At 43.0% G+C, this 18,685-nt stretch overlaps 1 protein-coding gene across 1 annotated transcript in view; it reads right to left on the bottom strand.

The window, feature by feature from the left end:
* Window positions 1-18,685, bottom strand: part of Slc22a15 (solute carrier family 22 member 15) — a 57,791-nt gene that overhangs the window by 12,837 nt on the left and 26,269 nt on the right. The window contains exons 4-8 of the mRNA XM_028752992.1: window positions 18,208-18,372; window positions 10,923-11,052; window positions 7,324-7,539; window positions 5,268-5,408; window positions 2,945-3,030 (exon numbers count right to left, since the gene is read on the bottom strand). Of these exons, the coding sequence (XP_028608825.1) occupies window positions 2,945-3,030; window positions 5,268-5,408; window positions 7,324-7,539; window positions 10,923-11,052; window positions 18,208-18,372 (738 nt within the window). The remainder of the gene's footprint in view (window positions 1-2,944; window positions 3,031-5,267; window positions 5,409-7,323; window positions 7,540-10,922; window positions 11,053-18,207; window positions 18,373-18,685) is intronic.

The raw sequence follows: 18,685 nt of genomic DNA, 5'->3' as shown, positions 1-18,685 counted from the left end.
TAGGGCAATGAGCAGGAGCACAGTGGAGAAATGAGCAGGAGCACAGTGGAAAAGTGAGCAGGAGCACAGTAGGGAAATGAGCAGGAGCACAGTAGGGAAATGAGCAGGAGCACAGTAGGGAAATGAGCAGGGGCATGGTGGAGAAATGAGCAAGAGCATGGTGGAGAAATGAGCAGGATCACAGTAGGGCAATGAGCAGGAGCACGGTGGAGAAATGAGCAGCAGCATGGTGGAAAAATGAATGGTCTTTAAGCTCACATGAACTGTTAATAGAAACTGCGAGGTCTCTTTCTTAATATATACTTATCAGAACCTTCATAATCTATAGTTTGAAACTCTGTAAAAAAACAGATTTAAAAGAAACCACACAAATCATCTTAAAGAGTAAATATGAATAGTTTAAAGAATTTCTTTTAAGCTCAGAGAGGATTCCAGAAAGAAGAGCAAGGGTTAGGCACAAAACGTTGGCCATCTGTTCTCTGCCTTTAGTGATGAATCAAATGAAGGCAATGGGCTCAGCCATAGTGGAAGAGGATCATTCTGGTAGTCATGGTTATTAAAATCAGAAACCATTTACTAAGGGACAGTACAGAATTGCTTTCCTAGGAAATCTTTAAACTTTGTCAGGATGTCCACTTTTCCCAAGCATAACTGCTGTGTTACATTCCCCAAGGCTGTGGAAGGCATTGCTTCACTGTGTCTCGAGCACGTTCATCAAGGGGCATAATATGCAGAGGGTTCCAGCAGCTCTCAGGACAGATGGGGATAAAGAGGGCTGGATGATCTGGTTAGGAGATCGCTAATGTGTGTCCATCTCGAGTTCTGTTTTGTTGTTTATAATAGAGTCAATGTTAAGGAAAAGCCTTATGTAGACACCTAGGGGTGGACTACCTGAATGTGCAAAGAAGTAAGAGGAAAAAAGATATCCCTTGGCCTTGCCTTCCAGAGTGGGATGAGACACAGAAGAGGTTTATGGCAGTAGGTCAAAGCTGCTTTCCTCTTAGAAGTGACACATATATATGACAGTCATGGTAGAAAACTTCATCTCCAAGTTGTCTGCACAAAACATGCTCTGCTAAGCATAAAGCTACCACAGATAGAAGCCCGTTATCTCTTGCCTCAGACAAACAAAATGAGAATGCTGGCACTGATATAGGATAAGAAATGGGAAAATATCCTGAATTCTCTAGTTTCCATGAATTGATAAAAATCCATGCCGGGCTGTGGAACAATCCCAGCCTAAACCACTCTTAAACGGAGAATGGTGTGTGATCTTTCATGGCACAGAACTTCTGGTGGTGACTGAGGAGCAGGTACACCGCAGGGTCAGGGAGTGAGTCTGGACCACCTGGAAGGCTCTGGATAAGACCCTAGAATGACTGAACTTCAAGGAGCAGCAGCTTAGCAGTGGGTCACTTAATGCAGGCTGCTCTGGGGAATGACCACTTCATGACCAGACTACCTCCATGACTCCCATCCAGAGCATGAGAGCTGTATGACAGTGATCAAAATCCCAGAGCTCAGTGCAGGGTGCTGTTAGCCTGTGTGCCCTGGTAGCGAAGCTGGTAGGACTCTCCTCACTGAGAACTATGTCTCTCTGTGCAGAACAGTCACGCCTCCAATGTGCAAGTACCATAAAAGGAGCACAAAACAAAAAGAGCTTAGAAATGTGCAAATACCTATGTATCTACAGAATTTCTTCCCTTTTTTATTATTGAAACAGTGTCTTGCTGTGTAGCCCAGGCCTGCCTCCAACTTGCTACGTAGCCCAGATCAGCCTCAATCTTGGGATCTCACTGTTCCCGTGTCCTAAGTGCTGGAATTGTAAGCATACGCTGCTATAGCTAGCTCTACAAGAATTCCTACATGGGGTAACAACATTAAATGGGATGACAAAGAGACATTTATTTCTAGTTAGGGTCTCATGTATCTGACCTCAGACTTGTTTTATAGCCAAGGATGATCTTGAACTTCTAATCTTCCCGCCTTCATCTCCAGGACTCTGGAATTACAGATTTGCCACCATGCCCAAACTTTATGTGGTCCTAGGGATTGAACCAAGGGTTTTGTGCAGTCTAGACAAGTGCTCTACCAACTAATGCTCTACATTCTCACCCCAAAGGAATATCTTTTAAAGCTGTATTGTTTAGTAAAGCTACAGAATTATAAAAGTACCAAAGCTTCCTACAAACATACCTTATTTGAATTGTGTGTGTGTGTGTGTGTGTGTGTGTGTGTGTTTGTGTGCGTGCGTGTGTGAGTATGTGTGTGTGTGCATGCGTGCCACATCATATGTGTGGAAGTCAAAGAACAACTTGTGGGAGTTGTTCTCACCACCATCATATAGGTACTTATGATGAAACTCAGGTCAAAGGCTTTGTGGCAAGGGCCTTTACCAGCTGGGTCATCTCAGCAGCCCTTAGTCATGCTTTAAAATGACCAAGAACATAACCATTGTGATGAACAGAGAATGTTACTCTTATGGTGTTGTTGTTGCTGTTGTTATTAACCTTGGGGAACCAGATGGAGACATTTAGGGCTTCCTAAGCTACCTCTAAGAACCACTGTCCGACCTCCAGTCTTGAGACTGGCCAGAGTGTGCAGTTTTATTTGCAGCTTGGAAGTAGTGTCTTTCAGTCCAGAATGGGCCTTTGCCTTTTCCGTTATCAAGTAAACAACTCTAACATCACCAGTGCTGCATACCAGACATCCCAGATGGTAGCTTAATAGCCTGAAAGAATTAATAGCACACCTCTGAGCACATTATTCACCCAGAGAATAGTTCAGGCAATGCAAAGAATCTGGCCCATTATGGCCCACACAATTGCTAAGTAATATGCAATCACAGAAATGAAGCATGGCATATGGTAATCCCTTTACTAGATTGAGAGTCATTGTAATAAAAGTGCTGTTCAAAACCCTCATGGAAATTTGAAAGGCATACCTTTTTTTTCTGGAAGAAACATCACAATAAGGCAGGCCAGTCCTCCAAGGCACAGAAACGCTGCTAGTGTCCGCTTCCGACCAAACCTAAACAATGGGAGGACATCACATGTCTCTCTAATGAATCTTATAAAGCCATCTCCCCTCTTCTGCAACTTTCCTACCTAAATGTTCTCAATTTAATTTTTTTTTTTGAGTGGGTGGCAAATGTAGCTGGTCAGGAGACAGATCAGGGTGTAAATAAGCATGGAAAGGGGAATCCACTGGATGGCAGGATCAGATCATGTGCACAGGGAACGAATCGTCGTATTTCCAAGAGCGTGCACAGTGGCAGGACTGTTTTAAATGCATGCCACCTATTACCTCACTGAATCCTAATATCAAATGTGTAGGCATGTGCAGTGACACTCTCCGTCTTTTAGAGACTCAATCTAACAAAGAGAACAGAGTCCACTAGTTTGTTTTATTTTCTGGTTACCGGTTCTTATGGTGTTAAAAATTTTAAATCAAGGTTTGTTGGGGTCTTTTTGTTTGTTGGTCTTTGTCTAAAGCCTTTAGAAATATAAACAGGAAGAAAAATTCTTGCTAGTGGTTTCAATGTAAGTAAAATGTACTATACACTTCAATTTCCAAATAAAAGGACCAGGTAGGAACGAAGACGTGACATTAATCTCCTCTCTCAAGCAACGGGCCACCAATGGGCCAGGTCCTTGGCTAGGAACTTAAGTATTTACTTATAATTCTGACAACTAATTTGTCAGGGTAATTTTAGGATTGCTGGTTTTAGACTAAGTACAAACAGAAGGAAGTTTAGTAGGGGGACTTACTGAAGTCAGAAAGCTAACATGTGGCTCAGACTAGAAGGAAACCCAGGTCTGCTTGACCCCAAAGGCACTGAAATCCCCCGCAGATCCGAGCCCTGCCTTGAGGCAGTAGCTGCTGGAAAACAGTTAAGGTCTGGTGTCTTTTTGACAGATATTTTCCAGGTTATTTTTAACAGCTAGCATGGAATGGCTTTTGAGTGACATTGACCACGATAGGCAAGCCCTAGGCATAGGCTACCCTCATGAATAGCTTCCTGGCGATACTAGAAGTGGCCATCAGAGTCATTTCCAGGAACCTGTAGCTGCAAAAGAAGAGGATGTGCCCTTCCAGGGATGCTGAGTGTGATGGCTGGCCTGCTTCTGGGACCATGGTGAGAGTGAGTGATGGTCACCAGTGGACTCAGGTCTGCAATGCTCTCTGGGAGGAAAGCATCCAACTGAACAGTCCTGCATTTGGCTCTCAACTGAAGCAAGCTGTCAGGGTGAGTCAGGGGTAGGGTCATAAATGACATTGCAGCTTATGGCCCAATGCTTTTGTTGGCTTTTCCCTTCAGCTCACTACCCCACCCCTATTCTCCTCAGCTTTACTCTTTGCTTCTTGAAAACAAAAATAAACAAGAACCTGGCACAGGTTGGCCTGGCACCTAGCACTTGTCTGCTGGTCCTTCTCTTCATCTCTTCAGATACTAGCCATAGGCCAAGCATATTTGCCTCGGCACGCTGTACAGCCCTGTTTCTCTGGCCTCCGTGCATAACTCAAAGGCATGGCATTCTCTCTATCTCCCCTCTGCCTGGAATTCCAGCCTGCCGGCCCTGTTATTTTTCTTTCAAACTCTAATAAAATTGTTTGCAAGCTTCCTTTCAAGTCTGTTCCTAACTTCTTTCATTAATGAGGCTAAATAACCCTTAAAGAACTCTTGGTTTCCTGATTAATAGCAGAGTGCTAGGCAGTGCTCTAGTTTGGGTTGAAATGATAATGTCTAGACAATAAGAAATGGTACAACTCACCTGGTCCCTCAGTCACTAAATAACAGAGGGGCTGAGCAGACAGACAGAGATGCTGGTCTGTATGAAGTAACTTTTGGAATTTCACTCCCTTGCTCACAAGCAACAAAAGCAGGGAATACTCTGCCCCTTCCTAGTACTCAGGAGGTAGGAAGTCTTTCTAGTTCTGTCAGGTTTTGTCTTAAGAGCTTGTGAATTCTGAGTTGATGGGATTCTAGCTACATGGAGCTAACCACCACGTTGCTCGTGCTATGAATCTGCATCGACTACTCAATGACTACGAGTTAAAGCCTACATAAGCATTCATATTCACAAAACTCAAGAACTACTACCATAAAAGTGAGCTTAGCTGTGTTTAGCCTGAGAGAAACTCTGATGGGCAGTGCTGGGCATGCACGAAGGCCATGGAGCATAACAATTGATATGTGCATATGGAAGAATGTGTCAGCTACAACACACCCCTCTGTGGTGGGCCTCCTCGCCATTCATACTCACCATCTTTGGTTAATCAGGTAGATGCAGAGAGGGTAGGATGGAATCTCTATGAGGCCAGATAAAGCCAGGTTGGCATAAATGCTTCCCCCTAGGTCCCCCGCACTCAGGGTGAGGCCGTAGTATACCAAGCTGCACACAAACCTATATTGGAAATCAAAGGACTGAGAGGTGAGAGGAAAGTCCGTAGGAGAGATTAAACAGTTCCATTCAATATAATACCCTCTGCTTCAAGTAATGAGTTTTACTCTCCCACTGAACTTTCTCTCTTAATCTAAATGTCTATCCTATTAAGAAACAAAGGCGTAATGGGGCTTTGGGAGTGATTTATGTCTACATATTCTATAAAGCAAATGGATGTATAGTTCCTGCTTGAGAAAAGACATTGTTCCTGCCTCCCCAAGCATTTCTGCACTGCTGTGAAAACAATGGCCCTGTTCTTACTTCATTGGTTCCAGCAATCTAGGGAACATGGCCTGTAGCCTTGTGATATTATCAGAAGGGCTAGACAGAACCTTCTATGGGAACAGCCAACCAGGGATGGACAGGGAATGGCCTGGATCCTCAGGTGGGTCATCAGCAGGCCACAAGCCTGGCTCTCCATCCCCCTAGAACCCTAGTCACTTCCAATCCAAGGTCTTCAGCAGGTGCACAAACTATAGGGACCAAAGTAGAGAAGAAAAAGCCAGGGTCTCTGCAGAGCAGGACCTCCTGGGAAGATCAGCAGGAAGGGAGGCTCTTGAGAGACGCTAACTCATTTCTGCACACTAACACTGAAATTCACATGTAGGCAGCTCCTCCCAGCCCCGGTATTGTGCTGGACACATGCCTGTCTCCTGCAGTGGGGAACGATGTGCCATGGAGCTCAGCTCAACTGAGTGCTAACCTGAAGCTCCGAATCAGACTGAAGTACTCAGAGGAACATCAGCGATCAGCAGGCTGATATATTAACATCACAACACAGAACAGCTGGCCCTAACAACCCTGAGCCTGCTTTTTACCGGTGCATGAACACAGCTAGTAAAACACAAGTTCCTACCCAAGCAACAGATTACCTGGGCTTTCCAACTCCCCTAGCTGATCATCTGTTGCAGTTCACAGTGGCCAGTGCTTGCTAAACAGGTAGCTCATCTGCTTCTATTTTGTTTTCCCTAGAAAAACTGTGGTATGTTATGGCTGCACTGGGGTCACATGGCAAAGGGAATACTTTACTCTTCCCTCAACCAAAAACCATAGAAGTTGGGCAAATGTCCTAGGCTATGAAGGACAGGCCACAGTGGGCAATAATATAGGTCAAAGACAAAGCAGTAGGACATTTGACCTAATATGTATAATGCCCTTCACTTCCTTATTACACACACACACACACACACAAACACACACACACACATACACACACATGCTACACGTAAGCTTTAAAGGTAGACATTTCCTCCAAAGCAGCTGATGGATCGCGTGACAAGCAAACTCACAGCTGGGAAGAGCTGAGTTCCTGTGCTCTCAGTATTTGCTCCTAACTAGTAAGAACCTCCAATCAGCAGTGTCAGCACTACACTGCAGGTTTGGTCTTCAGGGGTTCTCTTAACCTCCATGCTGTTAACCCTGGGTCTTTGACATCCACCATGCATATCATTCTCTGGGACACAAGCCACATAATTGTCTCTCTGAAACTTCTTTCTTCAAAAGGAGCCACCTGGAATCCTGGATATAACTTATATTAACTCAGAAGCATTCCGAGAGGCAGGCTGGAATATGCTAAGTGAGTGAATATCAGGCTCAGAGTGTTAACCCTTCATCTACCAACTTGATGGGTAGTTTTGTCCCACCCCGGGAACCTATCAGTGTCAGAGATAACATTTCCAAGAGAGCAGAGGGATTCACACAGCAAGCACTAAGGGGAAAGAGCCTTGGTGTTTTGTTTTTGTTTTACAAAGCAGCCTCGTACTGATAAGGGAGCAAGCTTTCTGTAGTCCTGTGGCTGCAGGTAACCCTGATAAACAGATTATCCAGAGACCTTTAACATTCAAATTGAAGATTCCATAACATCTCTCAGAATTACCAGATGAACATCAGGATCAGAGTATGTCCTAGGAGGATCCGGTAACGGAACAGATCCAGGAAGCTTCCAGTTTCCCTGTAGCTCCTGTTGGCCGGATGTGTTAGTGAGAATGTGCACTTGAGCTTGCGGTTCCTCTTGGCAATGAGGTACAAAGCCTCTTCCGCCTCACTCAGCCGACCCTGGGAGTATAACCAACGAGGTGATTCAGGAATGAATCTGAAAGACACGTCATTAAAGGCTGGATATTCATACAGGTGCACGTGCAGAGGAAGGAGACAAAAATCCCCTTGGTAGGTGGCTTCCCTCTCCATGGCTCACTTCCTTCACAAGCATAAAATGACTTCCCCAGTGACACATGAGAGAGAACAAAGGGGCCACCCCAACACTGCGGTGACAGTAAACGGTGGCTCATTTCTATCAGTTGGAACTGAGTTTTGCAAATATTGGTTTCAATAAAGGTTTCCATTTCCTTTTAAATAGGTTTCAGTAAGTGAATGGCAAATCTCCAGTACTGGTGAATGCATGTTTCTACAAAGCATAAGCCAGGCTCAGCTCTGAATCCCCACTAGGTGTTGTTGACAGACAATATGGCAATGGGTGTAGCCTACCTTTGTATTTTTCTGATCTCACTGTGTAGAACAGGCTGGCCTCAAACTTGCTACAAAGCCCAGAATAACTCTGAACTCAAGACCTTCCAGAGTGCTGGGATTATAGGCTCGTTCCATCATGCCTAAATAACTAGGTTCTTACAATCTGGAAAAATCTAGCATTGAGATAGAAATTTTTATCAAAGAAAACAGTTCAAAGGTGTTTATTTAGGTGATTCAGGAATGAATCTGAAAGACATGTCATTAAAGGCTGGATATTCATACAGGTGCACGTGCAGAGGAAAGAGACAAACATCCCCTTGGTAGGTGGCTTCCCTCACCATGTTATTTAGGAGGAATCATTAAGATTACACAAAAGAAGGAAGATTTTTGTCACTTCTGAATATTCATTGCTTCAAAATACTTAAAACCATCCAGCACACCAGCTTTAGAGTTGGGAAGGGCTTTCCTGTTTTACCAGGACTGCAAAGAATAAGAGTTGCTGGCAGTTAACTTCTAGTTACAGAACAACAGGCATTTCCTAACACAACCACAAGGTGTCGAGCCGCTCTGTGCTAGCCCACTAGAGTCTTCACAGTTTCAAAACTTGAGCACTGCATGGAGTTTGCTTCATCATTCTGTTTTAGGAGACTCCCCGAAGATGTGGCAGAATGGAAACCTTTACAAAATTTAGCGTGTGTGTGTGTGTGTGTGTGTGTGTGTGTGTAGGTTTATATGTTGTATTCTTAGAGGCCAGAGGAGGATGTCAGGTCCTCTAATCTATCCACTCTTTGCCTTATTCCTTTGAGGTATGGTCTCTCACTGAACCTGGAACTAGGCTGGTGGCCAACAATTTTCCTTGGGTTACTGGCACATGTAGCCACATTTAGTTGTTTATGTGGGTACTAGGATTTGACCTCAAGTCTTCAGGTAAGCAAGCTCTCTTACCCACTGAACCATCTTTCCAGACTGGATGCCTTCCTTACTAAACATAACATCAAAGTACTTTACTTTTTTTTTTAAAAAAAAATCAATCTGATATTTTCTGCCTTAAGTCAAATTTTGATGAATAAAATGTTTTTGGTTTTGTTTTTTAATTCCTGATACCTCTCAGTAAGGATGGTGAGAACAACAGCAGTATCGGATCTGGAAGCATTGTAGACAGCCGTTCTGTCAATAACCACTGAGTGAGCAGTTCCACCCTACACAGGGCAGGACAACCGGTGCTGAGAGGAAAGATGTCAAGACAAACAGGAATTTTTACAGAACTTACCCACTGGGGACAAGGACACTCATGTGCAACCTTGGACTATCAATCAAAGCCATTTATAATGTCTTGTAAAATCCTTTAGTCACTTCCTTGTTGCCATTTAATTACTGATGTTGATTAATATGTAAATAACCAAGTCAATGCTGTCCTGTTGGAAGCTGCATCTGACAATGATCAAGCTTGACCCACTGACCCAGATGCGTGTACACGATCTGATTGAGTCTTCGGGTAAACAAAAAGAACTGTTAGGAGACAGCTAACCTGCCTATGCAGGGAAAACATATGAAGAGAATTTAAACTGGGCACAGTTGGAAGGAATGAGAAAGAACCAGCCGGAAGCGTATCAAAATCCTGATGTGATTATGGCTGGTTCACGGGAGCCACATACTCCCTGGCCTCTCTGTGATTTTAGAATGGCTAATCAGCAAAAAACAAAACAAAACCCTCCTTCCATGACGCCACCAACCATATGAAGATGACATTTGGAGTGAGGATGTTTGCTCTCCACTGCTCATGTCCTGATGTCATTTCCCACTGAGGACAGTTCCTCAGCTAGCACTAACTAACTCAGACTGTAGACTCAGGGAAAATAAAAAGACACAATGGCTCACAGCATCCATTGAGTTTTCACTGCTATTGTAGGAGAGGTAAGAGCCAGGCTAGGTGCAGAGGTATAAGCTTTGTTAAGTATTTGAAAAGAAAACTCATTTATTCACCAATATGCACATGGCTGCTTATTAACTCAATGTACCCTATGAAGCACAGCTTTATTACTTTTAAAAATGTACAATGTGCAAACTATAAAGTACTACTATTTCCATTAATAAAATTACCTCCCCACAGTTCACATAACTCAATCCTTTAATGATTTTTTTCTTTGCTACAGGTTAACTATCCTGCTGCATTCATTTCTTCATTTAACAAGTCTCTTATTTTCAGAGACACTTAGAAGCAAATTTCAGTTCAGTCTCACAAAATCTCAACTTAGAAACGATAAATAGCTACTAAATAACAGAGCCACTGAAATTAAGATAATGCCACAAGTCTGTCTCACTGTATTCCACAAAAGAAACCCCAGATACCATTAGAGGAAGTCTTTGTTTACACAAAAGATTTTAGTCTGATATCTTGGAGAATATATAGCTTTCATTTGACACATTAAAACTTGGCTAAGTGGGCTGAACTTGGTGGCTTACCACCATAATGTGACACTTGGGTGATTGTTTGTGGAGCCCACCCTGGCCTGGGAGTTATTCTTGTATTGCTCTGAGCATTTCTGTAGACAAGATATCTCTTGTAGACTCTGTACTTGGAGACCCTGAAATGAGACTCCCGTGCAAGATGGACAGATGTCACTACATGGTCAGCACTTACGCTTGGCTCTACAGTATAAGACCTCAGTCTCCCACCTAGCCCATGGTGAGATCCAGCTTGCAGATCTTTAAACTTAAGGCATTGGGTTAAAAAAAAAAAGAAGAAAAAGGAAAAGAAAAAAGGAAAGATAATTTTAGTAGCCTGATGGCCAAATACTGAGAAATTAAACATGAGATACCTGGATTCTAAACTAGCATCTCCCTCTTCAAGGAGCTGGCAAGAATTGAACATTTGCAGTTTAGCTCTTCCCAGAATTCACTGCAGGCAAGCTCCTGGAAGGCATAATGCTGCTTGCTTGCCTGCTCACATCCTTCCAAGACATTCCTGTTTATGGAACAAAAAAATTCCAAGGAGAAAAGACTACTTACAAAGATAAGAGGAAGACTACTGTTCCCTGAAGGTTGACCAGAACAGCTAGGGTCCTCCAGGAGCGGATGAAGTATCCTAACAGGGCATATTGCGCGATACCAACAGCAAAGAAGAGACCACCAATCGATCCTAAAGCAGGGAAGAGAGAATTGTCACTGGAGAAGATCACCCACAGAACCCTTTCCAACCTGATCAAGTGTGCATGTCCTCTTTGTGAGATATCAGGCCTGCCCTACTAAGTGTGAGAGGCAGAAGAGGGGCAAAGAATAAATAGCACCCAGCTTCTAATGATTATAAAACACCAAGAAGGGCCAGAAATCTGTGAAAACGGAGGAAGGGCAGCTGAAAACATGTACCTTGTGTGGACAAGATGGAAGTTCAAGGCTTTAGTCAAGCGCTTTCTGTAGTGGGTGTTGCAATAACTTCTGTCTGCACCTGGGGCTGAGGCTGGATATTTTTTTTTCCAGTGGGGATAACGTGGCTTTTGGGTCATGCAGTTCCTGCAATGCTGATCTTAATTTTTTAAAATGGTTGTATTGTTTTATTTATTGTTAAGTGTGCCTCTATGTGTGTGAGCTTGTGTGTGCCACAGTGCACTTGAGGAAGTTGGAAGACGACTTGTGGGTTCCACAGATCAAACTCTGATAGGCTTGTCAGAGGGGGTCTGAATGCATGGAGCCACTTTCAGCCCCTGGCACTTAATCTTTATTACAGAGGCTATTCATGAAAATATTACCTTGAGCCACCCCAACTCCCCCCCTCTTTTCTCTACTTAATTTATCACCATCAGATGCATGACTCTTTACATTTTCTTGTTTCTCACCTGCCTCTCCCAAGTAGGAACACAATTTGTTTGAAGAACGGATTTTTGTCGAAACACTAATGGAAAAATATCAACCACAGAACTGTAAAGAAGCCTATGTTTTTTAAAATAAGTATTGAGATAAAGATTAAATGCACCAGCTTGCCTGATGTTCCTGCAAATTCTGTACCTCTGGCACACTTTATGTAACTGCTATTATCACCGTGGGCAGGTTATTGAGTTTTGTTGGGAATAATCTATTGTGTGTGATGTTTTATGAAACAGGTACCATTATTAACTGCACACTGAAGCAAGAAAATAGCTTGCGGGTTAGGGGAAGGTGTCTCTAATACAGCATGTTGGATATGGCAAAGCTAGGCCCTGTACAAGGTCTACCACACTCTGAGCCGTTCCCATCTTCTTTCTCATCTCTATGGAAAGGTAGGATATTTTATTGTTTTCTGAGACAGGACTCTGTTGTGTAGCCCTGAATATGCTGGAACTCTACTCTGTAGACCAGGCTGACCTTGAACTCACAGAGATCTGACTTCCTCTGCCTCATGGAAGCTGGCATTCAAGGTATGTGTCACCACTGCCTGGTAGGAAAGGCAGTTTTTTAGATGGGCCTTACTGGTCTTGATCTTAGTTTTTTCTATGATAATCTTATAAACAATGTTTTCTTAGATCTTTGTTTATAACTTACCACTTTAAGACAAAACGTGATGGCTTGTATATTTTTTTTGCTCTAGTTAGGAAAAGAAAGAGCCAAAGGTGTGTGTGTGCATGTGCGTGTGTGCATGTGTGTGTGTGTGTGCATGTGCGTGTGTGCATGTGTGTGTGTGTGTGTGTGTGTGTGTGTGTGTGTGTGTGTTTTCAGCATTCTGAAAACAGGATTCATCAAGTGAGGGGATAGAGACAATATGGAGTCCCCTGGAAATATAAGATAATCAATAGCTATTTGCAGATTCATTATAGTACATCAAATAGCACCTGGCTGGCTTCCAAGGATGAAGCTTCTTTTTCTGTCACTTAGTATTCTCCCATGACCACACAGTCAGGGGATAGTATAGGCTAGTTTCAGAGGGATCAAATTTAAACCCCAATTCTTCCAAATACTAGAGCAGTGGTTCTCAATCTGTGGGTCGTGACCCCTATGGGGGTTAAATGATCCTTTCACAGGGGTCACATATCAGCTATCCTGCATATTAGACATTTACATTATGATTCATAACTAGCAAAACTACAGCTATGAAGTAGCAGCAAAGATAATTTTATGGTATGGGGGGTGTCACTACAACATGAGGAACTATATTAAAGGATCTCAGCAATAGGAAGGCTGAGAATCACTGCACTACCATGGGATTTTGAGCAAGTCACTAAATCATCTTGAAAGTCTGTCTTCTCATCATTGAAATAAAAACAATACTTGTCTCAAAAGATAGCGTTCATTATTAATAGCTTCCAAAACTAATGCTTGTTATACAAGTGTTACATTTGTAATCTCTCTACTTTTCTCTTTGCAGTGATGGCGCAACTGACAGAAATCAATTTAAGGACGGAAGGGTTTATTTTGGCTTACACCCTGAGAGGGCTGGAGTCTGTCATGGTGGAGAAGCATGGTGGGGAGAGTGTGAGGCTGCTTGTTCATGTCTGGGAAGACCAGGGAGTGGAGAGATGAATGCTGGTGCTCGTTCATCTTTTGCTCTTTTCTGCTTTCCGTGGTCTGTACTCTCAGTCCACAGGACGGGGTCACCTTCAGGGTGGGTCTTCCCCTCTCAGGTCATCTTCTCTGGAAAGTCTGTCTCAGGCATGCCCCAACGTGTGCTCACTACAGTATTTCCTAACACACGTTGACAATTCCAATTAGCTCCCACAGCATCCTACTACAGTCTGGGTTTGGGTTTGTACTCATCTGTTAATCAGAGTCAGGGCAGGGAAGACAGCTGGTTATGAGTATCCTCTTCAGAAGATTTTCTGTCTTCCTTTCCTTTCTAATTTCAAGAACCCCTCAACCACAGTATACCAGAGACCTATGTTATTTCTCCTGTCATTCAAGTGGGGACTACCAATCATGGTTCCCTTAGCTGTAAGAGTAACTTGCTGGACCAATCAGAACTTGTCATTTCAAATACTGTGCTCAGAGTTCCTGGGTCTCATCTCTGGCTGAGAAAGTTTTCAGACAGGATGGAGAACAGAGACTAGAAGCACCTGACTTCCAGGTTTCAGAAATCTCCTTGGCCTAGCTCCACTGTCATGAGATGCTGAGCGAGTGGGTTCCCTCTCTGTCTGCACTCTTTAGAACATCGGTCACAATCAAACGGACATGGTGGACAAGGGAGATGATTCAGAGGTATGTTGTAGCTCGGTGACCTCATGTACTGTGATCACAGTAGCAGGCAGAGGTCCAGACAGCTATGTCAATTGTAGGTAGAAAGAAAGTAGTTTTGAATCTGATGGGCTAAGAGAGAGTCATAGCTAAGCTCCAGCAAGAAGCTGCACATACATAGCTGTAAACGACAGCAGGCCCAAGTAAAAGAGTTGCAGACCTGACAGGACTCAAATCCTTAAAAATTCAAGGATCCCAAGTTGCTTTGTCATTACAATTCTGGAATACCATGTGTGGTCTATTTAATGTTCTGTGCCTTAGGGCCTTTGTGCTTTTATTCACAGTTGTTGTCCATTTATTTCTTACACATTTCAACTCTCTTGTTCCTGCTCAGTTAGATCCTGCCTAAATGTTGGCAGGTTAGAAAATACTATTTAGTTCTGACTTTATTTTATAAAAGGAACCAGTGACTGCCCCAGTTTTCATACCCAGACCCTGAAGCCATGCTTGGGCCTGTGTCCTCATCTCTGCTGGTCCCTCTCTCCAGGTCATGGCCATCCAAATCTAAGTTTTCCCTCCTCCCCCTCTGCTGAACCACCACTGGGCTCACATAGCCAATTACACAGCTCCTTGAAAGACGTCTCAGTTTTTATTTTCTCTTCTCTGTGGTCATATATCTAGGAGAACACTCTTGGGATGAGGTCCCATCGTTTTTTTATGTAACATAAGCCCCTGTTCCCTTCATCTGCATTCTGAATAAAAACCCAAATTGCTTGTGCTGTTCACTTTGGGCCAGGCACATCTGGTCCACATCCTCCTCATCCCTCTCCCCCTCGCCCCTTCCTTTACCTTTTCTAATTGCACCATGGTAGGATCTCAGGCCTTGGTCCTTGCCATTTCAACTTCAGGAATTTCATTTGCTGAACTGCATGTGCACTGGCTTTCCTATTCATTCAAATCTTAAATCAAACACATACTCTGTGGTTTTCTCAGACCAGCTTATTTAACAGCCTACTTAACTACTCTGGAAATTATTATCTGGCCCATCACACTGCTTAATTTTTCTCATTGTCCTTAGAATTTTCTGAAATTGCTTATTTTCCCAGCTTCCCCTAATTAAAGGATAGTCTTCATGACAGCAAGCTTCTGAAGGTAGGGAGGTGACCAACAGTCCTACCAGCTATGGCCCTCGTCAGCCATGTCAGCAGCCAAAATGGCACAGTGGCCCTGGCAGCTATGGCCCTCATCAGCCACATCAGCAGCCAGCATGGCACAGTGGCCCCAATGACACAGTAGTGGCATGTTTACCTTAGCTGTAACCAGTTTCTCACTAATCAAACTTAAGACTTGCCCAGCAAGAAGGAAACCATGCCTGGTACTAGAAATTCAGTGTTAGTGAAGACATGGCTGTTGGAGGAGTTGCTACAACCCTTAATTTACTTAAACAGCATAATTATAACAATAATCTATGAACATTTGTCCTTATATTGACATATAAGTGTAGTGTTCATCCCTCATTAGGAAATGTCTCTTTGCAGCAGACACAAGTACTGAGAAACACAAACAACCAAGTGCAGAATTCTCATCCCAGCAGATACATCTACAAAGAATTCCCTCACCTTGGGCTCAGGGGATAACTTGGGAGAGGGGTAGGAAGACTGTAAGAGTCAGAGGATCAGGGGGTTTCCTGTGAGAGAGAGTGTCTCCTAGAAACATTAGAAGTTAAACCCATAAAGTCTCACCAACATTACTGCTGCCCAGAGGTAAGCTGAACAACGGCAGTATCAGTGGACATGTCAAGATGGGCAAGGAAAAGCCCATGAGGTCTCAACCTTACACACAGAACTACAGGTAACTGAGGCAAGCTGGGAAGGGAGAGGAGGCCTTCCTTACAGATGAATACACCAATTGCTGTCAAATGGTCAGCCCTGAAAACATACATAAGTAACATTATATGGACTGATAAGGTTATATTTAGGAATATATATATGCATGGGTATAAACATTTAGATATATGCATATAGTAATAATAAAAAGAGGGCATGAGTTTGAAGAGGGGTGAGGAGGGGCATGTAGGAGGGTTTGGAGGGAGGTAAGGCAAGGGAGAAATGTTATGATTAGAATCTCAAAAAAGTTTTAAAAATTAGTGACTTAGTTCTAAAAAGTAAAAATGGCATTCTTTCATAATTTTGTCATTTAGAAACATTTTTATCAATCATAAGGCCAATTTTGTTCCCATATTGGTACAAAAATATTGTTTGCATCAACGACTGTTAAGTAAATGAAAGTTTTTTTTTTTAAAAAAAAGACTCTCCAAAAGTTATCAGTACAAATCTATAATCTAAAAGGTAGAAGTTTAGATATAGGCAAATATTGTCTCCTAAGACAATATTTGAAGTCACATAGTATGTGTGTGCATGTGCATGTGAATGCATGTGTCTTTGTGGTATATGCATGCATGTGTGTGTCTGTGTGTATGCATGTGTTGGGGGGCATAGTGTGTGTGTGTGTGTGTGTTGAGGGGCATAGTGATGTGTGTGCAGTTGCTTGTGCCTGTTTATGTGGTGCCCAGAGGCTGATATGTGTCTTTCTCTAGTGCTTTCCACATTATGATTTGAACCAGAACCTTGCCACTTCCCCAGCAGAGGCGACAGACATACACTGTCATGCCTGGTTTCTTATACCAATGCTGAGGAATGTGAAACCAGCAAATGCTTTACTCATGGAGCTATATCTTCGACCCCAGCCTTTGTGCTGGTTACCTTTATGTCAATATAGCACAAGCTAGAGTCATTTTGAAAAAGGGAATCTCAGCTAAGAAATGTCCCCATGGGGCTGGACTATTGGCAAGCTGGATTGATGGGCAGTGACACTCCAGGGCTGGTGGTCTTGGGCACCGTAAGCAAACAGCCTGAGCAAGCCATAAAGAGGCAAGCCAATAAACAGCACTTCTCCATGGTCTCTGCATGCAGGTTCCTGCCTTGAGTTTCTGCCCTCATTCTCCTGGATGGCAGACTACAAGAGTAAAGTGAAATAAACCCTTTCCTCCCCAACTGGATTTTAGTCATGATGTTTCATCATAGCAATAGAAATCTTACCTAAGACAACCTTTAACAATAATTACTGGGCTAGTGAGATTGCTCTGTGGGTAAAGGTGTTTGCTATCAAACCTGATGACCTGAGTTCAATCCCCGGGTGCCACATGATGGAAGAAGAGAACTGACCCCTACAAGTTTTTCTCTGAGCATGTGTATATAGGCACATGTGCTCCCACATCTCTGTGTGTGAATGCATATACACACAAAACAAAAAGTGTAAGAATGTTAAATAATTCTTTCTACTATATGTATATGTGTTCTTGAGAGGATGTTGGAATTATTAGAAATAATATCAAATATGGCCTCAGTTTAGAAATTTAGCATCAGTAAGAAATGCTGCTACGATGCCCTCTATTGACCAGAAAGAATAGTAAAAATGAGGAAAGCCATGAAACAGTAGTCAGTCACTAGGATGAAGTAAGGGGAAATAGTTCTGAGTTTCCTGGCTTTGCCCTATTTTAGGGGAGAAAGTGATGAATGTTCTTCTGAGCAAATGGGCCACTCGCCACAGTCATCTGCAGACGGGTCATGAGGTGGGTGTGGCCACCTGTCTGTGAGGCAGACCCAGGGAAGGCTTCCACCAGGTAGTATGAACCTCATGATGTCTGACACCTTGAAGCGCACACTGGAGAAAGCAAGTGTGATGATGCAGGCCGAGCACCCCTAATCCACCCCCCCCCAATCCCAAATGTTCTAAAAATCTGAAATAGTTTGAGAGCTAACACAATTCCTCAAGTGGAAAAAAAATAATCCATTCTTTACCTGGACATGATGGTTTGAACCCAAATTAGAGACACTAAAAATGCTGAATAGCATCACCTTCAGGCTATGCGCATAAAGCAGCTAGGAAATGTAAATGCATTTTCTGTTTAGAATTGGGCCACATCTCCAAGGCATTTCATTATGCATCAGAATGTGGAATCTGGAACACTCCAGGTCCCCAGCATTAGGGTAAGGAATACTCAGCCTGTAGATATGAAGTGTCTTCAAGCCCACGAATGTTTTCAGACTCTCCCTTAAACTACTCACATCCAGAGCTGCACAAAGTGAAGCAGTACCTGCAAGTGCCCAGTAGGCGGTGCCCACGCACTCATTTAGCAAGACAAAGGCCACCAGGGACATCCCTCCATTCATCACGCCCACCAAGAAGCGAGTTACTGCAAAGAATTCATATGAGGGGGAAAATCCATTTGCAATAGCAAATAAGATGTCAAGAGCAAAACCTGGGAAGAGAGGAACAATATTCAATGACCCAGAAGCAAACAGCATTTGAAGAAAATAATAAATTATTTTCATCAGTTTGTAAAATAAACCTTTGTAAATTTAAATGTCCTGAGATATGTTTTTTTTTTATTTTTTTCTACCAATTTGCCTTGAAAATGCTGAAGAAAAAAACAAGGCTTGCTTTGTTTTACAATTTCTGTCAATCACACACCATTTTCAGTTATTTGTAATAATGCTAGAAATTGAAAATCCTCGCTCATATTCGGCCTGTCAAGACAGCTATGCCAGGTTCTATAGAGCTCATTTGAAATA

This window comes from Grammomys surdaster, unplaced genomic scaffold (assembly GCF_004785775.1).
Source record: "Grammomys surdaster isolate TR1022 unplaced genomic scaffold, NIH_TR_1.0 125941, whole genome shotgun sequence".
Classification (NCBI taxonomy): Eukaryota; Metazoa; Chordata; class Mammalia; order Rodentia; family Muridae; genus Grammomys; species Grammomys surdaster.
This window is presented reverse-complemented; position numbering and strand designations above follow the sequence as displayed.